Here is a 22,500-nt window from a genome sequence, read left to right on the forward strand (position 1 = left end):
TATCCAAACGTTGCTTTTAAATCAGGACGAATGAACACACACCAGCCCAGATTTACTGTAAAAGCTCGCAAACAGCTCAATAAGAAACAGAACCCAAACCCAAAAAGGTGCTGAACCGCAGATTCTCCGTCCTGGCCGGCCCGCTGGTCCACAGAATCAGCGGCGCAGATCAGAGCAGCTGCAGCCGCACCGAAAACAGGACGAAGATGGAGAACAGCAGCCCGCCGTGTTATGGATGTGGCCAGCTGTGTGAGAGAACAGGCGGCATTTCCCTCCCCCTGTGTGTGTGTGGCAGCTGCTGTGTGTGTGTGTGTGTGTGTGTGTGAGCAGACAATGAATGTAATGCTTGTTGAGCTGAGAAACAACTGCTGAAGGAGCAGGAGGAGTGTTGGACTCCTTGTAGGGATGGATGGAGACATGAAGGAGGAGAATCACCAAGTGATGGAAGGATGAGAAGAGAATGAGGACAGGAAGGCTGTGTGATGAAACCAGAACAATGACTCTGATCAGGAGGGAGGAGAAGATGCTGATGCTGTGTAAAACGTCAAACCTTCTACATGTTATCGCCTTTATAGGAAGAAGTTCTAAAACTGCAAAGATGGTGCAGAACTTTAACAACATGGGGACAAAATAACTACATCAGGCACAAAGTGGTGCAAATGGACCAAACCTCAAAGCAAGAAAAACAAGGATGGGTGGAAAACATCTTGTTCTCAGTACAACTATCACAGTGTTTGCATTAGATACCACGCTGCGACCAGAGTTAGAAAAACATGGATCTGAACATTAAAAACAGCAACATTTGGCCCCTCAAATATCATAATACGCAGAAAATATTAAAAACAATGTTTAAAATCATCAAATGGAAGTTAAATAGTGACTAAAAATGATCAAATTAAGCAGAAAAACTGCCTGTTTTTATTCTACAAAATAAAAGAAGCCCAAAAATAAGCAGGAAACAGGAATGATGCAGAATCGAAGAGAAGCAGAAAAAAAGGAGGCTTTAAAGGAGATGTGGAGGTTCAGGCTGAAGAAGTGGTGCTTTCTAACTAGCATGTGGAGCAGCAACCATACAGCAGCACTAAAATACAGATTAAAGAGGTTCAGAGTCATAAAGAAGCGACGTAAAGAAGTGCAGACGCAACAAATGAAGCTACAGGACAATTTAAACCATGAAGCGTCTGAGGATGACCAGAGAGGAGACAACTTATGATGCAGGATGGACATACACAACCAGAGAGTCACAACCTTCTTAGAGTTGGTGGAAGCATTCCTGAACACTGAGAGAAGGAGCAGATATGCAGAGCAGCTTCAGGTCTCAAACATCTCCATGATTCTCTCAGAACTTCAGGAGTTCTGCCAGATGTCAGGAAGCTTTTAAGTGAGGAGCTCCGTGTCTCCTAACCAAAGAAGTGATGCAGCTTAACCTGGAGCTTTACTGCAGGAGATCAACGTTTCCAGTGTTTGTGTGTTAACATCTCCCTGCTCTGTGACTGAAGGCGGGCAGGTTGGTGGAAACCATCTGAAACTGCTGAAGGATGTGTGTCCAGATCCAATTCTGCAAACACACACACACCCAGTCACAAGGTTGTGTCTCCCAGCCAGGTTAGCATCTGTTAGCTTTGTGTGGATGAATAGAAGTCTCTCTGAGGAGAGAGCAGAGGTCGCCGGCTGTCTATGACACCTGTCTGAGTGTGTGTGTGTGTGTGAGAGAAAGACAGCTGCTCACCATGTTAACCTCCCCCCTCCATGTCTGTAATTACAGAAGAAACCTGGACAGAGGAGGAGCAGCACTGAAACATGACGAAGACCCTGTTGGACATGATTTGTCCAGCAGGGTCCAGTTTCTGTGTGTGTGTGTGTGTGTTTGTGGCCAAACAGAGGCAGAACATCAGGGCGAAGGTCTCACAGCAGCACATTAAAACGGCTGAACTCGGTTCAGAGCTCCAGGACATGTTTCATTCACCTTAATGAAGTTTTAACATCACCAGCATCATCAGACGCAGAATAAAACCAAAACATCTCTTTTCATCGCTGCTGCTGCACAAAACATACCAGGGTAGCCGTACAGGAGCAAACAAATACAGGATGTTTGAATAGTGAATAAATATGAGTAGGACTAACTTAAATGGAAACATTAAGGTAACAATAACAGATGCAAATTGAGCAGAAATGATGCCAACAAAACCTTAATTTTGATAATTTGTTAATTTAAAATATAAAAGAACCAGGACTTTGTGTGAAGATCCACCACCAACATTCAAACATCTGAACACACCAAACCAAACATCACAGTGTCTGTGGTGACAATTTATTCTTCTTAACTAAAGCCCAACAATATTTCTGGTTATTTTTGTGCTTGTTAAGGATTAATGTGTCTGAGATGGTCCAGACGTTGGACCGGCCGTCTTGTTAAACTGAGCACAGAGTCCCAGGAGCCAAGGCTTGAACATCAGATGTTTGCCATGGGAGATCCTTCAGGGGCCAAAGCTCAAGACATCACAGTCATCGGGATCATGGTGGGCCTCAAATATCTCCGCGCCGTTAAGGTGGTGATCCTGTGGATTCTGCATCAGAAAGAGTCTGCTGAGCTGGTTGAACTGATCAGGACACCTACTGGGTTTCCCATCCACATTCCACTGGGACCAGACCCACAACTCTATGTAGGGACTACAGATCCCTCTTTCTTCTTCTGGGTTCCTCCAGGAGGAACCGGGGAAGAAGAATGGAGGGGATTCCCCCATGACCTGAAACCTCCTCGGCTTGATCTTTGAAGCTAAAAATAATCAATGAGGCTAATTTACTACAAAACTGACTCCTGAATCAGAGGTGAGATGTAAATTGTATAAAGTGAGGCGTAAATAACACCAACGAGACAAAAAACTGATCATCTGAGATGAATCACAGTTAGAAAGGTGAGAAAACATCAGAAATGTAATAAAAACCACCAAAGTGACAGTTTATAAGGTCAAATCCAGCGTTGATGACTTTCATGTAAATCTCCAGTTTAGTGCTGATCAGAAGTGCTGCTGCTGTGGATTCCCACAGGCTCTTCTGCTGAAGTCAGCTGATGAAAAGTTATGCAAGCATCTCAGTTTCTCTTCGTTCTCGTGCTGGTCTGAGGGATCGGTTCTCTGCGCCAAGAGGCAGGAAGTAGAACGGCTGTGTCATGACGGGCCTCGGATGCTGCTTGGAGGATTTAAAAGCTGAAAACTCATCAGACCTTGCTTGTTGGGCATGATTCAAACAGCTTTTAAAGGTTCTAGTGTGTTTGCACCTGAGCAGAGAGAGGCTGCTCATCAGAGCTCATAGTGATGCTCTGCAAACACACGGCGCAGCTGAAACGGCCTGCCAGGGCTGGAGGTGTTCATGTCCTTCAGGCAGTTAAGCTGGGCAGCATGCCATTCTTTTGGCCTATCAGCTGTCAGGTTATATGAAGGGCGGCAGGCAGAAGGCCAATCAGGGCAGAGTTTAGTTCACAGAGGATGAGTGTCTGAGCGGCTCGTCTGGTCTGACAGGATTCTGAAGACATCCACTTCTTTCTCGGTCTTTCCGTCTTTTTGTCTCACTTCCTTTTTTCTCCTGACGTCAGCGAGCGCTCCGTCCACACACACTGGATTCTCTCTCTCATCCCTCCACTCTGCTGAGGCCCGCTCGACCCTCTCCATCCATGCAGTTTCTGGGTGGATTGGGAAACACTTTGAAACGCCCCACTTCCTGTAAAAGGTTTATTAAAGTGTCTGAGCTGCAGAAAGCTTCACAGAGGGCTTGAACTGCAGGAAGGGCTAATCTATTCATGGTGTTCTCTTTCTAAACTAAACTGTTGCATAAAAATACAGATGTGAATTTGTTAGCATAACTTCAGTATCTCTACTTGTAGTTGGTGTCACGTTCTTGCAGTTTTTCACCTGTAAATGTCACCTGTAAATTTGTGGAAATGTCACTAGAGGTCATTTATTGCCTAACAGATTGTTGTTTTGGCTCAGAATAATTGGTCATATAACCTTAGAACCTGCAACTTCTCCTTTGACTTCTCTAAACCTTTACTAGTTTTCTCTCCTCACTTAGCTCAGGTGTTTCTCCTCCTCCTCTCCTGACTCCCTCTGCACTTGTCCATGCCTGTCAACCAGAAACTGGGCGGCATTCTTCAGCGCACACATTCCTCGTCTTGCTCGCTGGGTTATTTTTACCAGTTGGTGTGTGAGCTGCTGGCCCGCTGGAAGCATCACTTCATCCTGAAACTCCTCTCTGCCCATCGTACCTTTCATTTATTCCCAGTCAGCCCAGTTACACAGTAACACAGACTAACCAGAACACCATGTGAACGTCTGGGCTGGCTAATGTTTCATGCCTCATCACTCAGTGAGTTGTGCTTTAAAGACAACAGGCTGTTCCTGTTCCTTCTTCACTTTGCTGAACCCAAGCTTACAGTCCTGACCTGCAGATGTTGTTCCCAGTCAGCCCAGTTAGAAGCCTCGTTTTCAGGTTTTAAGACATTGTATGAATTAGTGGATTTTGATCAATGATGAAAACAATTGACGAGTGTTTAGATCTGTTTCCAAGCAAATGCTTCCAAACTGCTATTGCTGAAGAAAACTGCTAGTGACCTATGGAACTGTGCTGCTAATATCGCTACAACATAAAAAGTATTTTATCTGTGTTTATTTTTTACTTTCACCTTTAAGCATTAAGAAATGTCCTTATTGTTGTTTAAAAGCAGCATATATCCCAAGCATTTCTGTATGTTAAGATTAAAAACTTAACCCATAAAAGGCATCAGATGTTCAACAAACTGACCATTGTTTTAATAAAATTAATCTAATTATTCTGTCCTTTCTCAGCAATATTAAAAGAGGCTTTAAATGCTAACTAAATTAACTCCCAAAACTTTATTATACCAGCAAAGTCAAAACAATCAAAGAAATCATTCCTAAAATGAATAATAAAAACATTTCATGTATACATGACAGAATGAAAGATGTGGACATGGGTCCAAATGAGCAGTTCTGTATCTGAATGGTTGGGAAGTCCCCATAGTTGCCTGCAGGTAGTCCTGTGGAAACACTGCTTTCTAGGTCTTCCCCAGGTAAAGGTGTTACCTCAAAGATGTACCATCTACTGCAAGAACAATTAGCTGACCTTCTTTTAAAAGTTAAAGGTCGAAGCCCTGACAGAAGACGTGTCTTTCGATGAATGGGAACCGTGTCTTTATAATATTAATACTATGTACAAAGAATATATCTAAATATATTTATTCAACTAAAGATAGTTCACAGATGGCACCAAACACCAGTTCTGATGGATACTTGCTGAAGGTGCAAAGGTCAGGGAGCCTTGATTCTACATATTTTATAAGATTGCCCAGGACTGGTGGAAGAATATTTCAGAGGTCATTGATAGTACTCTGAAGAGAAGATTTCACATTTCCCTGAAATTGTCTGTGCTCGGCTCTACCAGAGGTCTTCCAGATTCTCGTTTCATGAGAAAGATGAATTACTTACCACTGCTAAACGTATTGTTGAGACACTGGCGGCAGAAACACCCCCTCCTTACGAGTAGTGGTTGACGACAGGGTTTAAATTGGTTTCTGATGAGAAAGTGGCGTTTCGCCTGTAGCTTCATCATCAATATGATTGTATCTGCTCGACCAGCTTTGGTACAGGATGTACTGGTTGAGGACGGGTCAGTGGGTGTAATTATTAATATAATGTAAAATATGTAGAAGTATAAATACTACTGTCTGTAAATTGAAGTAGCAGCATGAGAAGTGGAGGCTAAAAGCGTAGCATAAAATGCTAGCATGACTCAACAGAAATGTTCTGAAGCAAATATCTGTAATGAAAGATTATATTTTAGTGATTTATATACCTTATAACAATATAAATCCTGATATGTATCGTTGTTGTAAATGTTATCAGATCTGATTTTCAATCATTAACCTTGGTTGAACCGTTTAGCTGCTAACAATCCCTCTCTGTAGCAGAACAAAGCTAAAGTCAGTTAGCGGGGCTAGCTCATTAGCCGCAGGCTTATCGGGGACTTTGTGTGGCCAGAGGGAAACATGGTGATAAATCCTGGTTTAGGTGGGAGCCACAGCAACTCCCAGTATCAGCTTACACCTCCTTTATCTCCAACAATACTTCGCTCATTAACACTGACAACAGCTCCACCACAGCACATGCATTAATTTGGAGGAGCAACACGGGTCCATAGTGTCTGTTTTATTTAAGTCTTATACAAACACTTTGAATATAAGCAACACATTTGCAAGTGTGTAGCTATGATTTATAACCAATAGAGCTGCACATTTCACAAGATGGTTGAAATATAATATTAATTATTTATCAGGATAAAATATGTAATTTAATTTTATGGTTAATTTATTACCTTGAGTAAAGCTGGAAATCTGTAATAAGACAATATGTCAGTGCATCCCTCTGCCTGCATATTACCAGATTTATCTACAGTCTTATTTCTAGTTGCACCTAATCTGAATCAGTGATGCAGTTGGAGACATTTTCTTTCCTCCTCACCTCCATCCTCGGTTGCCTCCTCCTAATTAGCCTTACCAACCCTCTAAGCTCTTAATCTTTTTCTGTCTCCATCCCCCCCTCTTCTTCTTCATCATCCCTCCATCCATAAATACATCCCTGAGCTGTGCAGCTTGTTGCCTTCCTTTTATCCGTCCATCTTTCTGTCTTATCATGCATTTCCGTTAAGTTTCCTTCGGCCTTCCTCTCCCCCATCGCCTCACTTTGTCCTGCCTGACAGCAGCAGATTATCTTCTTTGTGCCGTTCAGCTAAGCCTCCATTTGCACCAGACATGGCCTTTGTTTCCTCTGCTTCAGCATCCTCTTCCTCCTCTTGAGTAGATGTTCGTATTGTGTCTCCGTATTTAAAGTTGCTCCTGTCCAGCTGTCATTATTGTGTCAAATGTACAGACACACAGGGTGTCCTTGTTATCTGACTTTGGCCTACAAACTGCAGATACCAGATATCTCTTTGTTTCCCATCATGCATCAGGCCTCAGTGGGTCTGCAGGGTGCTCCGGTTAATGTTATCCGACAGCCATGATTATATCAGCAGGCTGACCTCTGTACCTTCAGTAATAGGAGCTGCGTGAGTTCAGAGTTGAAATGTTGATGCCTCAGAGCTGCTGGAATTAGATTAGAAGAAGAAGAAAAATATCTGAAGTCACTGATGTTAAAACAGACATTTAGCTTCCTGTAGATGTCACTTCCTGTTCTGTTGGGTCACTGCATCATTTAGGTTTACATGTTCATCAAAATGCTAAATATGATCACAGAAGGTCCTCATAATTGTGTGTGTGTGTGTGTGTGTGTGTGTGTGGCCTTATTGTTGTTTTTAATGACAAAATAGATACAAATTTTTAAAATAATTCAGTATTTCTGTTTTCATGTTGGTTGATTTGCTGTTTGGTGTGAAAAATATTCTGATTGCATAAAAATAAAAACCATCCATCCATCCATCCATCCATCCTCCATCCATCCATCCATCTATCCATCCTCCATCCATCCATCCATCCATCCATCCTCCATCCATCCATCCATCTATCCATCCATCCATCCATCCATCCATCCTCCATCCATCCATCCATCCATCCATCCTCCATCCATCCATCCTCCATCCATCCATCCATCCATCCTCCATCCATCCATCCTCCATCCATCCATCCATCCATCCATCCATCCTCCATCCATCCATCCTCCATCCATCCATCCATCTATCCATCCATCCATCCATCCATCCTCCATCCATCCATCCTCCATCCATCCATCCATCCATCCATCCTCCATCCATCCATCCATCCATCCATCCATCCATCCTCCATCCATCCATCCATCCATCCAACCATCCATCCATCCATCCTCCATCCATCCATCCATCCATCCTCCATCCATCCATCCTCCATCCATCCATCCATCCATCCATCCATCCTCCATCCATCCATCCATCCATCCATCCATCCATCCAACCATCCATCCATCCATCCATCCATCCTCCATCCATCCATCCATCCATCCATCCATCCTCCATCCATCCATCCTCCATCCAACCATCCATCCATCCATCCATCCAACCATCCATCCATCCATCCATCCATCCAACCATCCATCCATCCATCCATCCATCCTCCATCCATCCATCCATCCCTCCCTCCAACCATCCATCCATCCATCCATCCTCCATCCATCCATCCATCCCTCCCTCCCTCCCTCCAACCATCCATCCATCCATCCATCCTCCATCCATCCTCCATCCATCCATCCGTCCGTCCATCCATCATCCATCCATCCATCCGTCCGTCCATCTATCCTCCATCCTCCATCTATCCTCCATCCGTCCGTCCATCCATCCATCCATCCATCCTCCATCCATCCATCCTCCATCCAACCATCCATCCATCCATCCATCCAACCATCCATCCATCCATCCATCCATCCAACCATCCATCCATCCATCCATCCATCCTCCATCCATCCATCCATCCCTCCCTCCAACCATCCATCCATCCATCCGTCCGTCCATCTATCCTCCATCCGTCCGTCCATCCATCATCCATCCATCCATCCGTCCGTCCATCTATCCTCCATCCTCCATCTATCCTCCATCCGTCCGTCCATCCATCCGTCCATCTATCCTCCATCCATCCATCCATCCTCCATCTATCCTCCATCCATCCATCCATCCATCTATCCTCCATCCATCCATCCATCCATCCATCCCCCATCCATCCATCCATCCCCCATCCATCCATCCATCCCCCATCCATCCATCCGTCCATCCATCCTCCCTCCATCCATCCATCCATCCACCTGTCCATCCATCCATCCATCCATCCATCCATCCATCCATCCTCCATCCATCCATCCCCCATCCATCCATCCTCCCTCCATCCATCCATCCATCCACCCGTCCATCCATCCATCCACCCGTCCATCCATCCATCCATCCACCTGTCCATCCATCCATCCATCCATCCATCCATCCATCCATCCACCCGTCCATCCATCCATCCATCCACCTGTCCATCCATCCATCCATCCATCCATCCATCCATCCATCCATCCACCCGTCCATCCATCCATCCATCCACCTGTCCATCCATCCATCCATCCATCCATCCATCCGTCCATCCATCCTCCCTCCATCCATCCATCCATCCACCCGTCCATCCATCCATCCACCCGTCCATCCATCCGTCCATCCATCCTCCCTCCATCCATCCGTCCATCCATCCTCCCTCCATCCATCCATCCATCCACCCGTCCATCCATCCATCCACCCGTCCATCCATCCATCCATCCATCCATCCATCCATCCGTCCATCCATCCTCCCTCCATCCATCCATCCATCCACCTGTCCATCCATCCATCCGTCCATCCATCCTCCCTCCATCCATCCATCCATCCGTCCATCCATCCTCCCTCCATCCATCCATCCATCCATCCATCCATCCATCCATTCATTCATTCAGCTGGGTTTCCAGCAACAAATGGGTCGGCTCCATTTAATACCTGAACAAGCATGAACCACCAGAACTGCAGTGACCCACTGCAGTTCTGGTGGTTCTGCAGTTTTCCTCGCTGTTGCTGTTTTTAAAATAATGACTAATTATAGTTTTTACTCATTGGAGTGACAACGGACCAGATATTAACACGTGTTTCAGTGGTTTTTAATATATTTGATTTATTGTCTGTTTGTAACGTCTGAACATGTTTCTGTTGGGAAATTTTACTTCCTTGTTTTTGTGCGATTTGACTTTTATTTTTTGTTTTAGAGCTCAGTTTGATCTAGCTTCGTTTATTGTTTATTATTTCATAAAATTGTTATTAGTGAGTTTTTACATGTGGCGTTTTGTATCTAATGTGAAAATAATGTTTTTGAAAGCGTTTTTATTTGAGGATGTTTGTTTATTTCCTGAGAGTCTGTTTAGGGATTTTGTGTAAAAGTGTGCGTTGTTGTGTATTAAACTGTAGTTGCGTGTTGTCTGTGTGTTACTGACCGTCTCTTTGTGCTCTCCCCCCCGCAGTGTGAGCAGTCACAACAAACCCCACCCCCTTCTGCCCCGCCCCCTGAGACTCGAGCGAGCGAGCGTTGATTAACGAAAAAGAACGGGTAAATATGCTCCTCCCTTTCATCCCTCCATCCATCGCTGCCCTCTGACCCAGCTTCCTCCTCTCTCTGTCCCTGATCATTTCCACCAAACCCCACACCTGCTGCCGCCTCCTACCTGTCAGATTCTCGCTTCACTGAAACGATGAAAGTTTGTTGCTGAAAATGTTTCTGTTTCCTCATCAGTGCTGCTCGAATGGCTCTGTCTATTTCCTGGATGTCTGTGTTTCCTCAGAAGCTTCATGCTGAACATCTTCTGTTTGCATCCAGAGATTATCCAGTAAAACCTGTTGATTCTCTGGGAAAATATTTTGCATCCACTGTTTTAGCATCATCAAGCTCACCTTGGCTTATTTTTGTTTAACATAAAGGATAAAAACGTTCATCACATGTTGATAACTCTGTGTTCAGACATTAGAGACTAACGATATTTAGCATAAATACCCAACAGATGTCAAGGCTCAGGGTTCCTACGCAGTTTGAAAAGAATCTGGAATTTACTGTCATCTGTTTCCAGGTCTCAAAGCCTGGGAAAAAGAAAATTAAATAGAGTTTCGAGACTTTATTCCTTGTTGTATTTTCTAAAGGATTCAACTCTAGCAGTTTTTATATTTAATTTTCCATTTTACAAACAGAATAAAGGTATCAAATCTCACAAGCCGGGCTTTGCACAGTACACAGTGTAGGATACGTCCTGATGGACTGAACTGGACCTCTGTATTTTACCTGTCAGCAACAACCTTTGTAATTAATAAGCAGTTCATTAAAACCGAATCAAATTAAAAAGAGGAAATGCAACTTTTTACTATTGCTTATATGTTTAAGAAAGAAAATTGTAAATTTTTTAAGGGTCTATCATCTTTATTCTTGCAAATAATAAATCATTTGTATAATTGTAATAAAATGATGATTAAAATTAACACCTTAATTAGAACATTGGTTAAATAAGCAGTTAAACTATTTGATATTTGCTGGAATAAAATTAGCTGTAATGAATTCATTATGCATGAATTATTTGTTGAATTTCTACGGTGTAAATAAATAAATTCAACTTTGCAAAGTGCACAGTTTTAATGCACAAGAGCCATTTCTGAATTTTGCTGAGCAAAGACTTCTTCAGACATTTTACGTATATTTATTAAACACATGTTCAGTAGATTCCTTTAATTTAAAGCATGAAAACTGCAGCAGATCTCCAGATTCCCAAACAAGCCACCAAACTGTTTCCCAGCCCAGGTTCCCTTAGATAAAGTCTACAGGTGTTGGTCAAGATAAAGAGATCAGGTGGTGTGAACACACAGAGCTCGATATGTGTGTGTCTGGGAGGGGAAGAACCTGCCTCCTCATTGGCTGGGAGCTGGCAGACTTTTGTCACTCTGAGAGGAGCTCTCTGATTGGCTGAGGTGCTTCCCTCCCCCCTCCCTGGCTGTGGTATGCCGTACAGTGGAGCTAACACACTGTTGATGCTATCTCAACACTTTATCACGGCGGTTCTAAACTCCACTTTGCTCCACCGCAAACACAGCAGTCAATGTGTAACTGGTGGGGGGGTGAGACAGAATGATGCAAGACAGATGGGGGGGGGGGTAAAATGATGGTTTGATGGAGTTAAGATGATGGAGGCAGAAGAAGGAAGCTGTTATCAGCCATCTAACACGGAGCAGAATCTGCCAGTTCGCTTTCATAAACGAAGGTTAACAAGTTTGGGCAAAGTCCTGCAGGAGACGGGTGGAGGATGGGCGATGGCAGCTGAGTGCTAGATGGAGGGGAGGGGGGTCATCGAGAAGGTCCATCAATCTCTCTCGCACATGAGGGAAGCAGCGAAGCGCTCTCTTGTGACTCCCGTGAGTGTCAGCTTCCTGTTGTGGTCGAGAGTTTCAGAAACAGAAAGAGATAAAGACACATTCTTTCAGTTTCTGCTGCTGGATTTAAAGATCATTCCAGCATCGCTTCTCTTCACTGATTTAAACTGCTTTTCACGATGCAGCCGCTTGTAATGTTCTAATTTTAGCATGAAGGGCCTTTAAAGACACGGTCAGTTATTTAAAGTCATCACACTGAAGTAAAGGTGCCAGATAGAAGCTGGTTTTATTGGACATTCATCACATTAATAACCTGTTGCTACGCTGCTGTTCACTACTGGGCTGGAAAACATTTGTAACCTTTTAATGCTTTGTTTCTTTCCTCTACTAACATTAATAACAGATTATAAGGAGCTTTGTCAGGTACATGAAGTATTCTGATTAACAAATAACCACCTGACACTGTAAGGTATTTATTAAAACTGACCCAAATCTTAAATTATTCTGGTAGTTCACTACCATTTGCAACTAATTCTTTATTTTATTAGTTAGAAATGGCTAACATATCTACCCTGTGCTATAAAGTAGGATTATAATCAATATATAATGGATAAAACTTTAGCAGTTTAACAAATATGAGAAGCAGAAACGGGTAATATTGTATCTGTTAGCTAAACCACTATTATTCCTATATCAGCATTAATATGTTAGTGAAGCACAGATATGATTGATAAAAATGTTTCTCACTCCAGAACAAAATGTTCCTGGTAAAATATTAAACTATTCTTTAATTTATGTCAGATTGGTTCTAATGGTCCAGAGGTTGAAATTCAGCCGAGTATCAAATACCCGAAAGTTGGGGTTCTGGTTCAGAAAGTTAGATGTTTTTCCAATATGGCCGCTCTTCACATGAAAGATAGCGATAGACGTAATTAAACCTTAGTTCTGTAGAGTTCTGGTAGTTAACATGTATCAAAAGTGTTTGGATGTAAAGGAATTTGCCCAGTTTGAACCTGTCTTATGGTGCCGATTCAAAACAAAGTAATAGATGTCCAGATGAGGACAGAGAGACAGTTAGACTGAGGTAATAAATAGCCAACATATGGTGACTGGGTGACGTCCTCCCCCACTGCTCTATCTGTCTCACCCATACATCCCTCCATGGCTTCCTCACATCCCCTCTGCCAAACCGTGTCAACCGACACCAGATAGCCCACCTCGCTACAGAAGCTCTCTGAGGGAGTTAAAAAAATAAAAGATGGGAGCAGCATGAATTTATTGGGTTGAGTGTGTGTCACACGGCTCGGCTGCCATTCACACCCGCTGCTTTTATTTTTGGAGAACTCATAGAAACGAGCTCATCGAATGAAAGAGTCGGGGAGGATTTATGGGCTCCATCCATCCTTCCATCTCCGTCATCCCTCCGTACCGTCTGTCACTGAGTTACATCCTCACACAGGTGCCTCACAGCAGGAGGCTGGACGCAGAAAACCCTTGCCCTCAGTTTGGACTACAGGCACATTTTCGGATAGTTTTCCAGATGATTTTCTTTAATTTGGACAGACTAGAACCAAACTATCTTAATAGCCTGAATTACCTACAACCAATCTGTAGAGACAGTGTAATTATATCACTAAAGCTACTTAATTAAACTCACTTCTTGTTCTTTGTGCCCTTTTTTTATCTGAGCTGCATTGTGTTTCCTGAATGTTTTCTCACATTTTACCGTTTTATTTCTGCAGTTCAGAGTAAACTTGAAAACACTGGGCTGTTTAATTAGAAATATTAGTTTAAATTTGATATGTTAATGGAAAAATTCGCTCAACTTCCCGAGTCTCTTTAAAAAAGCATTAATAATGAAGATTTGTGCTGAAACAAACACATTTAGAATATTTGCTCAGCTGCTATTTTAATTTTTTTCAGGTTTTATTTAAAGAACCACAGAAAGGCTTCAAGATCTTTGCCTTTCTTTAGTTTTGGCCTCTGGAAACGTTATCTGCTCTTAGTGGATCATTTAAAGTGTATTTTAGAGACAGCACATTTAATAATAATAAAACAACCCACTTTAATCAAGTTTTAATTGTGGTATAAAGTAGTTGCAGATGTTGATTTGCAGTCCTCCGTTTTAAAATGTATTCTTATTATTAACTTCAGCGGTCCTGAAAGAGTTAACTGTCAGATTGGGCCGCCCACTTTGCCACTTTCCCTAAAATGTCTTGACACGGCCCGGCGCTGAGTCTGACGGACACAGATCGGTCCTTTTACTCGCCAACCCGTGCGCTGTGACCTTTTTTCAGCTTTTGCAGGGATGTGCAGGAATGTCAGAGCGGCAGCGCTCTGTGTGTGTCGCGCGCGGTGTGAGATGATGGCTGGGAACAGATGCAGTAACATCAGCTCTCAGTCAGAGGCGCAGAATAATTCCCTCTGTTCCTGCTGAAGTCAGGAGTCGGTCTGGATTTAAGCTCCTGTTTTACAGGGAATTATTTTGGACCTTTGGCCCGGTTGGATTCAGATCGGTCCAAATTAAATCAGGCTTCGACGACAGGGCTAAAACAACTGCTGCTCCTCAGACAGTTTAAAGCTGTTAGAAAAGTTCTGTTCATTTTACAGCAAACAAGCAGCTTGACTGGGAGAAAACAGTTAATAGATAAAAACAGATCAAATCATTTTCTTTCTATAAAGTTCACAACCTTAACCAGCATTAAATTCATACGGAGTCTGTGAGGAATCTGGGTTCCTGCAGCAGCTCAGAAACGGATCCTGGACAGAGGTTAGGGCCGGTCCGGTCCCCTCACCATCCTCTGCAGGGCTCCAATGGAACAGCTGCCAATGTCTCCATCTGGATTTCAGAAGTTATTCAAGTTTTCTGTTCAACACCAACATCTTTACTACAGTTACTGTAACATTGCAGGTGTGACTCTGCCACGGTGAAAAATCAGATTGTAGGACGAAACGTGAACCTGAAATCTAAGTCGGTGGGTCGGTGTGGTACAGTGCTGCTGACCCGGATGCATGACTGGACCCTGTTCTGAAGAAAGTTGTTACATTCATCTTTTATCTTGCAACAATATCCAATATAAAAGCAGACCTGCTTCACGCAGGGTTTCATATTAGTGATGCACAGAGAACAGATTAAAGAGTAGGAACAGACCAGAACCGGGTCTGGATCTGTATCAGATCCACCTTTCAGTTCAGTTTATGGAGCACCAAATCACAACAGAAACACATCTCAGGACATTTCAAATAAAAACGGGTCCAATTCAACCCAATTAAATTCAGTTCAGTTTGATCCAGTTAAAATGTAATTCTGGTCGGATTCATGACAGTAAAATCCAGCAGATTCCATCAAACTTTCCCAGGATTTAAAAACTCTCTTTAAGAACCAGCTCCATGGTGCCACTTCCTCCTCACGTCACATTCAGGAACTGGTCGGGTTGAGCTTTTGTTGCCACAACCTGCAGGTCCAGAGGAGATGATGTACTGGGTCAGATGTTCAGATAACAAGTGTTTTCATCCCCTCTTTCTTTCATCCATCCATCCATCCATTTGTTTGTTTGTTTCTGCTAGCTGTAAGAAGTGCTGCCTGTGGACTGCAGCAGCCAATCAGAGCGTTCCTGGGTGTGTGTGTGTGTGTGTGTGTGTGTGTCAGCCGTGGAACCAGGTCAGCCTTCAGAGGCCTCCACATAGATCCAGAGCAGCATTGTCAGTGCTGAATACACTGTGTTGGAGAACTGGTGCTGGTCACCAAAACATCTCCAATGTTCACCTTTCTTCCTTAAGGACATATTTTCTCAGTTATTTTACAGCCAAAATCACACAGGAGCAGGATTCAACTGTAGCACCAAGAAGCAAACACCTAAAGAAGTGACTGGAGATCGGACCTTCATCCCCTCAGACTGGGAGCTAAAACAAACAAGGCAGTTCTTTATTCAGGCTGTTCTCCTGACTGTTACTGACGGAACATCTTTCACTGATATTTAGTTTTAAATCAAAAATAAAATAAAACCATTTTCTACATCCTCCTCACTGATCTGCATGTGGACCACAGTATAGATAAGACCCAAGAACTCTGAAGGAGCTCAGAAAACCTGCAGGACTGTTGCTTCAGACCATGACATGAACCTCTGGACCACAGGAGGAAACATATGAAGGAATAAGGATGGAATCAGGAACTTTTAGACATTTCCAACATCCTGTCCTGCTCCGGTAAAGATCTCCGAAAGGTTTAAATCATTTTGAATATAACATTATCTTCATCAGTTTCAGCTGGTTTTCCCTCTTCCCGGCTGTAGTAGTTTTCCTCGGAGCAAGGAATGTCCCACACAACCCGGGTCTGTGTCTGAATGGAGCTGGAGGAGGAAGTGGCCAGCTCTGCAGAGCGTTTTCCTGTGGGGGCAGCCCAACAGGAAGCAGTCATTAGCTCCTCTCCTCCCTGGGAAAACCTCCTCCTCTTCTTCATGCCTATCCCTCGGTTCTGGCCCCCTCAGTCCGGATAAAACCAGGAATGGAGGCCAGCAAACGCCACCGTCCGTCACCTCCGATCCAGTCAGAGCAGAACCAGAACGCCTCTAGTCCTGTGATGTGTCACGTCATTTCACATTGAGTCTCAACCTATGAAGGATCTTCAGGGAAAAGATCTTCCCCGTTCTTCTGGGTGGATGTATCCCAGGAGTTCTGCACAGCTTCCCAGACTCCAGTTATTATCTGCTGCTTTAACTTCCTGACTGTGTGTTTGCGAGTCTGATGTCCATGTGTTTCTTCTCATTCCAGCAGTCATGGAGAACCCCACGGAGGAGCTGCAGGAAAAGGGAGGAGCAAACACCGAGGTGAACACGGAGGAGGAGGAGCTAAGGAAGGAGACGGCGCACAATAACCTGAAAGGTACGCAGTGAACCTCCATCATGGCTGCTTCTGTTTTCACTGACCAGGAGGGAACAATTCAAATCTGCTTCTTCAGCAGCGATCAACGGAGGGAAGGAGGCAACAAACGGAGGAGAACCTCTCCAGAACGGAGACAGAGGAGGAGGAGGAGGAGACCTGTCCTCCATCAACTCCATGATGTCAACGGTGATGTCAGCTGCTGGGACGATAAACGGAGGAGGAGATGAAGGAGGGAGTGGCGTTACTTCAGCCAACTCCTCAGCTGGACCTTCTCCCAGGTGATTCCAGATGCTGGATGAAGCCAAATGCTTCACCAGATTTACTTGGACAGTAAACGTCCAACAGGGAATGAGTTCAGGAGAAACATTATTGATCTGGCAAGTATTATGTGTGATAAACTGATTCCAGAACCGACCCGGTTTCAAGCCGAAGGCACCAGGAAGCCTAGGCAGATGTCAGGCAGGAGATGATTGAAGGTGGTCCATCCTGAAGACAAATGTTCTTTATGTTTCTGTTCATCAAGGATTCTTCCTGAACTTTTTCATATTTGATTCTATTTTAGGTTTAATGTTATTATTTTAAAACTGTTCAATAATAAATAAAGTTTAAATAGTTTTTCTTTATTTAATCATTTATTTTTAATACATTTAGTTTGTATTTTTTTTTATTCTCCATCAGAGTCCACTGAATCAGTTTCTGATTGGTGCGTCTCTAGATGAAAAGCACCAGATGCAGGATGTCTGACGGCGTTCAGACGCCAACAACCCTGGAGCTGATAGAAGAAGCTGAAACAGATCATAGATGAAGTGTCGTTTTCTCAGTTTTGCATTAACTGTTTTTAAGGCAGGTTTTTGAACTGTTTCCTTTCATAAAGAACCATTTATGCAAACATCGTTTCCAACGTGTAATAACGTAACGCCTTCAGTCCGTCAGCGCTGAGGGGCTTTAACCTGCAGCTCTGTATCAGACGGATTCAGATCTGAATAAACCAGAGATCGTTTCTGGTGGAACTAGTTTATTAAAGCTGCAGCATCTGTGTGACGTTTTTCTATCTTGCTCTCTGTTGCAGCCCCTCACCCAGCAAGTCTCTGACAGCCGCCATGAGGGCCCCGCCAAGTCGCAGCGCTCGACGCACCCAGGTAGGATTCCCTGAGCTTCCTCCGCCTCTGTCCTGGAACGGCAGGGTTCTCCTCCTCATCACTCCTTTCCCATCATGCAATGTGGCATTCCTGCTCATGTCAGGGCTTCCTGCAGCTTAAACAGGAAAAGGGAAGTTCTGCCTCTGTCTGAGCCGAGGATGTTTGGTCAACATTTCCTCAGCAGAGCAGCTGAATGAGGACGTTTCTCCTCAATGTGGACGTGTTCTCTAGATACTGACGTGGTTTAGGTTTCAGATCAGCTTGAAGGTCCTCAGACTGACATATTGAACCTTGAAGGTGTTTACATGCTGCTTCATAGGTTCTGCCTGAAATATATTCACTGCCGGTCAAAGGTTTTAGATACACTTTCTCACTTAATGGGTCTCTTTATCTTCACGACTATTTCCACTGTAGATGCTCACCAAAGACATGAAACCTATGAATGAACACATGGAATGATGTAGGAAACAAAACATGTGAAATAATTCATTTAAATATAACATTAAAATAACATTTTCATATTTCAGATGCTTCCCTTTGCTCTCTGGGCATTCTCTCCATGATCTTCATGAGGTGGTCACCTGGAATGGTGAAAATAACTTCCTAGAGGTTCATTGAGAGAAGGTCAAAGGTTAATATTTCAGTCATCACAACACTTTAAGGAATCTAAGATCTTTAAAGTTCTTTTATAATTTTTGGTTTGCTGCGTAAATCCATCTGAGAATCTATGAACAATGAGTCAGAAACATAAAGAAGACTATTAAATGAGAAAGAGGTTCTAAAACATCTGACCGGTATTTTATCAGATTTCCCCACAGAATGTCGAGCTTCGAGTGTGATGATGGTTCTGACCTGGAGAAATACTCCGAACCTTTTGGATTTCACCTCCTTTCATGGCCACGGATTTATCTTCACATGTCCATGTTCTCCATCCAAAGCTTGGTATTTCTGTCAGTTTTCTGTTTCCATGTGCATCATTAAGATCTACATGTGGGACCACCAGGAGGTTCTGACTCCCACAGCTCAGGATTAGTTTCATAGTTTTCACAGTGACTGTTTCTGTCTGGTTTAAAAAGGTGATGCTGTGGGCTTCACCTGACCCAGAACAGATTGAAATCACCATAGCAACCGGTGACTGGGTTTCTGGTTCTAGCATTACTCAGCAGCTTCCAGTCAGGTCCAGCGTCCTAACAGAGGAGGGTTGATGCTTTGTCTCACTCTTTGGTTCCATGTGTGTTTTCAGGAATCCAAAGACGACGGCTCGGCTTATATCTGCCCGCTGTGCGACAAGAACTGTCAGACGCAGCACCAGCTGACCATGCACATCCGACAGGTAAGGCTGCACCGCGCTCGCCGCACCTCCGACACATCGTAGCCGAGCCAACACACACCTGCACTGTCGCCCCCTACAGCACAACACCGACGCCGGCGCCTCGGATCACTCCTGCAGCATCTGTGGGAAGTGCCTGAGCTCGGCCTCGTCGCTGGACCGACACATGCTGGTCCACAGCGGAGAGAGGCCCTACAAGTGCTCCATCTGTGGTCAGACGTTCACCACCAACGGCAACATGCACAGGTGCATGCCCACCCACCCACACACCCACCCACACACACACACACACACACACTCACACTCACACACACACACACACACCCACCCACACACACCCACCCACACACACACTCACACACACCCACCCACACACACACCCACCCACACACACACACACACACACACACACTCACAGCGATGCTGGTGACGGACCAATCAGAGAAGAGAACACAGGGTATACACTGCCTTCATTTCTTTCACACTGTTTCACACTTTATCATCGTAGTGCAAAAGATGTACTGTCACTAATAAAAACTGTGGAAAGCATATGTTTTCACCCCCTGTACCCCGATGCCCTTAAATAAACCCACTGCAAGCAGCTTCAGAAGTCACCTAACTGGTCAACAGAGTCCACCTGAGCGTGATTAAATCCGTCTAATAAAATCCACTGCAGTTTGTGGTCAGACCGTCAGTGAATGGGAGTAAGTTAAGGGGTGTGAATACTTTTGCAAGGCTGGTATTTAGTTTATAGTCACTGAATCAGAGAGCGGTGTTGGACCTGAGAAACCTTCAGCAAAGTTCTCATGGATGTTACTTCCAGCTGCTGCAACCTGGGGGGGGGGGGGGGGGGGGGGGCTCAGATTTAGATCTACTCACCCCCATCCAACACCCACCCTGAACTCCACCCAGTCATTTATCAGTGAGGTTCAGAGCCAACGGTCCTCTGAGCCCAGAGTGTGGTGCTCATTAACAGATGCTGCAGAGCTTTCATGCAAACATGGGTCCAACATGAAGAGCTTTGTGTTTTTATTTTAATAACTGAAATGAAAGATGTTAAAGAAAGAGAGATGAACCCATCAGAGCTTCCTTGTTTGTCCTGCATGTTTGGGTCTGGTTCCTCAGTGGGTCTTCTGTCTCCTGTGGCGTTATGAGGAGCTGTGGGCAGGAAGGAATGACTGGAGGCCGACAGACACGCAACCAGCTCCTTTATTCTTGCATTCTTCTGCTTCTGCTCGATGTTCTCCTGCTTTTAAGGAAATATGGCTGATCTCTGCCCAGAGTCCGTCTTATCTTGAGCTTTTCCTGTCTCTGCATTAGTTACAACATGAAGAGTTTAAGCTTTTTCACACATTTCTGCTGCTGTTTTAATACCAAACCTTCTGGACATTAAAGTTGCAGTTTGATTCTTCAAAACGAACGCAGCTGTGACATTTAACAGCATTTCAGTTTAACTAGTCACCTGTTGACATTAAAGCAATGATTAAACAGTTAGAACCAGAACAAATGGACCTGAAACAACAGCAAAGAAAGAGAGAAACAAGGGAGAAGGCAGCTTCACAGTGACCCCTGAAGAGCCCAGAGAGACGTGGCACGAAAACACAGAAGAAGACGATGAATCAGAAGAAAACTGACCCAGACGTGGGAACAGAAACGTTTATATCTGCAGTCAGACTCAAAAGGTCCGTAAAGATGACCAATAAAACAACAGGAGCAATAAGATGAGCGGCTCCTACCACTAAGAACCTGCAGATATACAGGAAGTGACATCAGAGCAGCAGAGGACCAATCAGGAGACCCGCACACAATCACAGCAAAGATGCTTGAATGAACCACAGAGACCAAAGAAGAGAAGAAGAAGAAAATGATGAAAGTTTTATCTTCTGCTGAGACAAAACGGCAGATAGACGACAGAACTCCGGTACTGCTGAGGAACACAGAACATGGTCTAAATTAGGCCTGGTTCTGGAACCGGTTCTTGACTGGTTCTGACTAAATTCTTCACGGGGTTACAGTGCAGACAGACAGTTTATCTACACAGATTTATCCCAGAAAACAGATGGTTGAAAGTTACCGGTAACTGGTGGCGTTTGTGGTCCTGACTGGGTTTTCTATCCTCGGATCTGTAGTTCTAAACAGCAGCAAAGCGGGTTACTTGTACAGGTTCAGTCTGGATTTATGAACCGCAGCTAGAGTGGTGCAAACAGAGCTCATACGGCGACTGTTCGGTCGGGAAAACAAGAACTGGAGCGAAACGAACTCTGGAACCAGTTTGGTGGGAAAAGGGATGCAAAAAGACAAAAGAACGAAGATGCAGCAGCATGATGCAAAGCAGCAGGAGGACAGGAAGTGTTGCAGCCAATAAAATGATGCAAATTAGAGACGCAGTCTCCTTTGTGGAGAATGTGGTGGGAGAGCTTTACTTCGTGGTGCTGCAGGTCGAGCAGAAAGCCGGCCTTTCCGGTCTTTTCCTGCATGTTCCTCATGTTCTTAACACTGATTTTCAATGTAAACTGCAGATGGAGATGAGGCTGGAGACCCAGAGAGCAGCTGTTGGTTTGCTCCTCTGAGATCTGAGGGGTTCTCCTGCTCCATGGCTCCTCAGGAGGACAAACACAACATATGGAAACAGATGATTTAGTTTTAATGTTTGAAAGCAGCTGAAATCAGACAGAGGTGAAAACTGAGGACAGATGAAGATTTTTTCCAAATCTACGTTCCTCCTTTTCCTGTTTTTCTTCTATTTGGTTGAATCATCCTGCTTCCTCTTTTTTTCTCTTTGTTTCAGTTGTCTCTCCTTTCTTTTCTTTCTCCTGTCCTTTGGGCCTTGCCACCTTCTCTCCTATTATCTCGTCCTACACTCGTCCTTCTTCCTGTTTTTCCATGTTTAAACTACTTTTTTTCCTGTATTTTCTCTCTTCCTTGTTTCCTCTCCTCTGTTTCTTTTTCTTGTCCTCTTTCAGCAGGACTTGTCAAAGTTTTCTCCTTGTATTCATCCCTCCTCCTGCTCCTCCTCCTGCTCCTCCTCCTCACACAGTGTGTGTCGTTCAGCAGCTCTCTCTGTTTCTGCTGACTCTGCAGGTTTGCTTCTCTTTGATTGGACAGTTAATGGGTCATGGGTCCATTTGCACCAGACTTTACTCCCTGATTGGCCCTTGGCTTCCTGAATTTTGATTGGATAATGAAGAGCTTCCTGTCAGCTGCTCCCAG

General features: G+C 44.2%; 1 protein-coding gene across 7 annotated transcripts in view; it reads left to right on the forward strand.

Annotated features, from left to right (window-relative positions):
* Nucleotides 1-22,500, forward strand: part of rreb1a (ras responsive element binding protein 1a) — a 66,843-nt gene that overhangs the window by 24,878 nt on the left and 19,465 nt on the right. For 4 of the 7 annotated variants that reach the window (XM_047349288.1, XM_047349287.1, XM_047349283.1 and 1 more), the window contains exons 2-6: nt 16,711-16,821; nt 16,898-17,099; nt 17,891-17,960; nt 19,204-19,293; nt 19,373-19,536. In XM_047349288.1, coding sequence (XP_047205244.1) covers nt 16,711-16,821; nt 16,898-17,099; nt 17,891-17,960; nt 19,204-19,293; nt 19,373-19,536 — 637 coding nt within the window. Of the gene's footprint in view, nt 1-10,055; nt 10,142-16,710; nt 16,822-16,897; nt 17,100-17,890; nt 17,961-19,203; nt 19,294-19,372; nt 19,537-22,500 lie in introns of all 7 variants that reach the window. The other 3 variants (XM_047349285.1, XM_047349286.1, XM_047349284.1) reach the window with 3 other exon arrangements.

Source organism: Girardinichthys multiradiatus, chromosome 21 (genome assembly GCF_021462225.1).
Source record: "Girardinichthys multiradiatus isolate DD_20200921_A chromosome 21, DD_fGirMul_XY1, whole genome shotgun sequence".
Lineage (NCBI taxonomy): Eukaryota > Metazoa > Chordata > Actinopteri > Cyprinodontiformes > Goodeidae > Girardinichthys > Girardinichthys multiradiatus.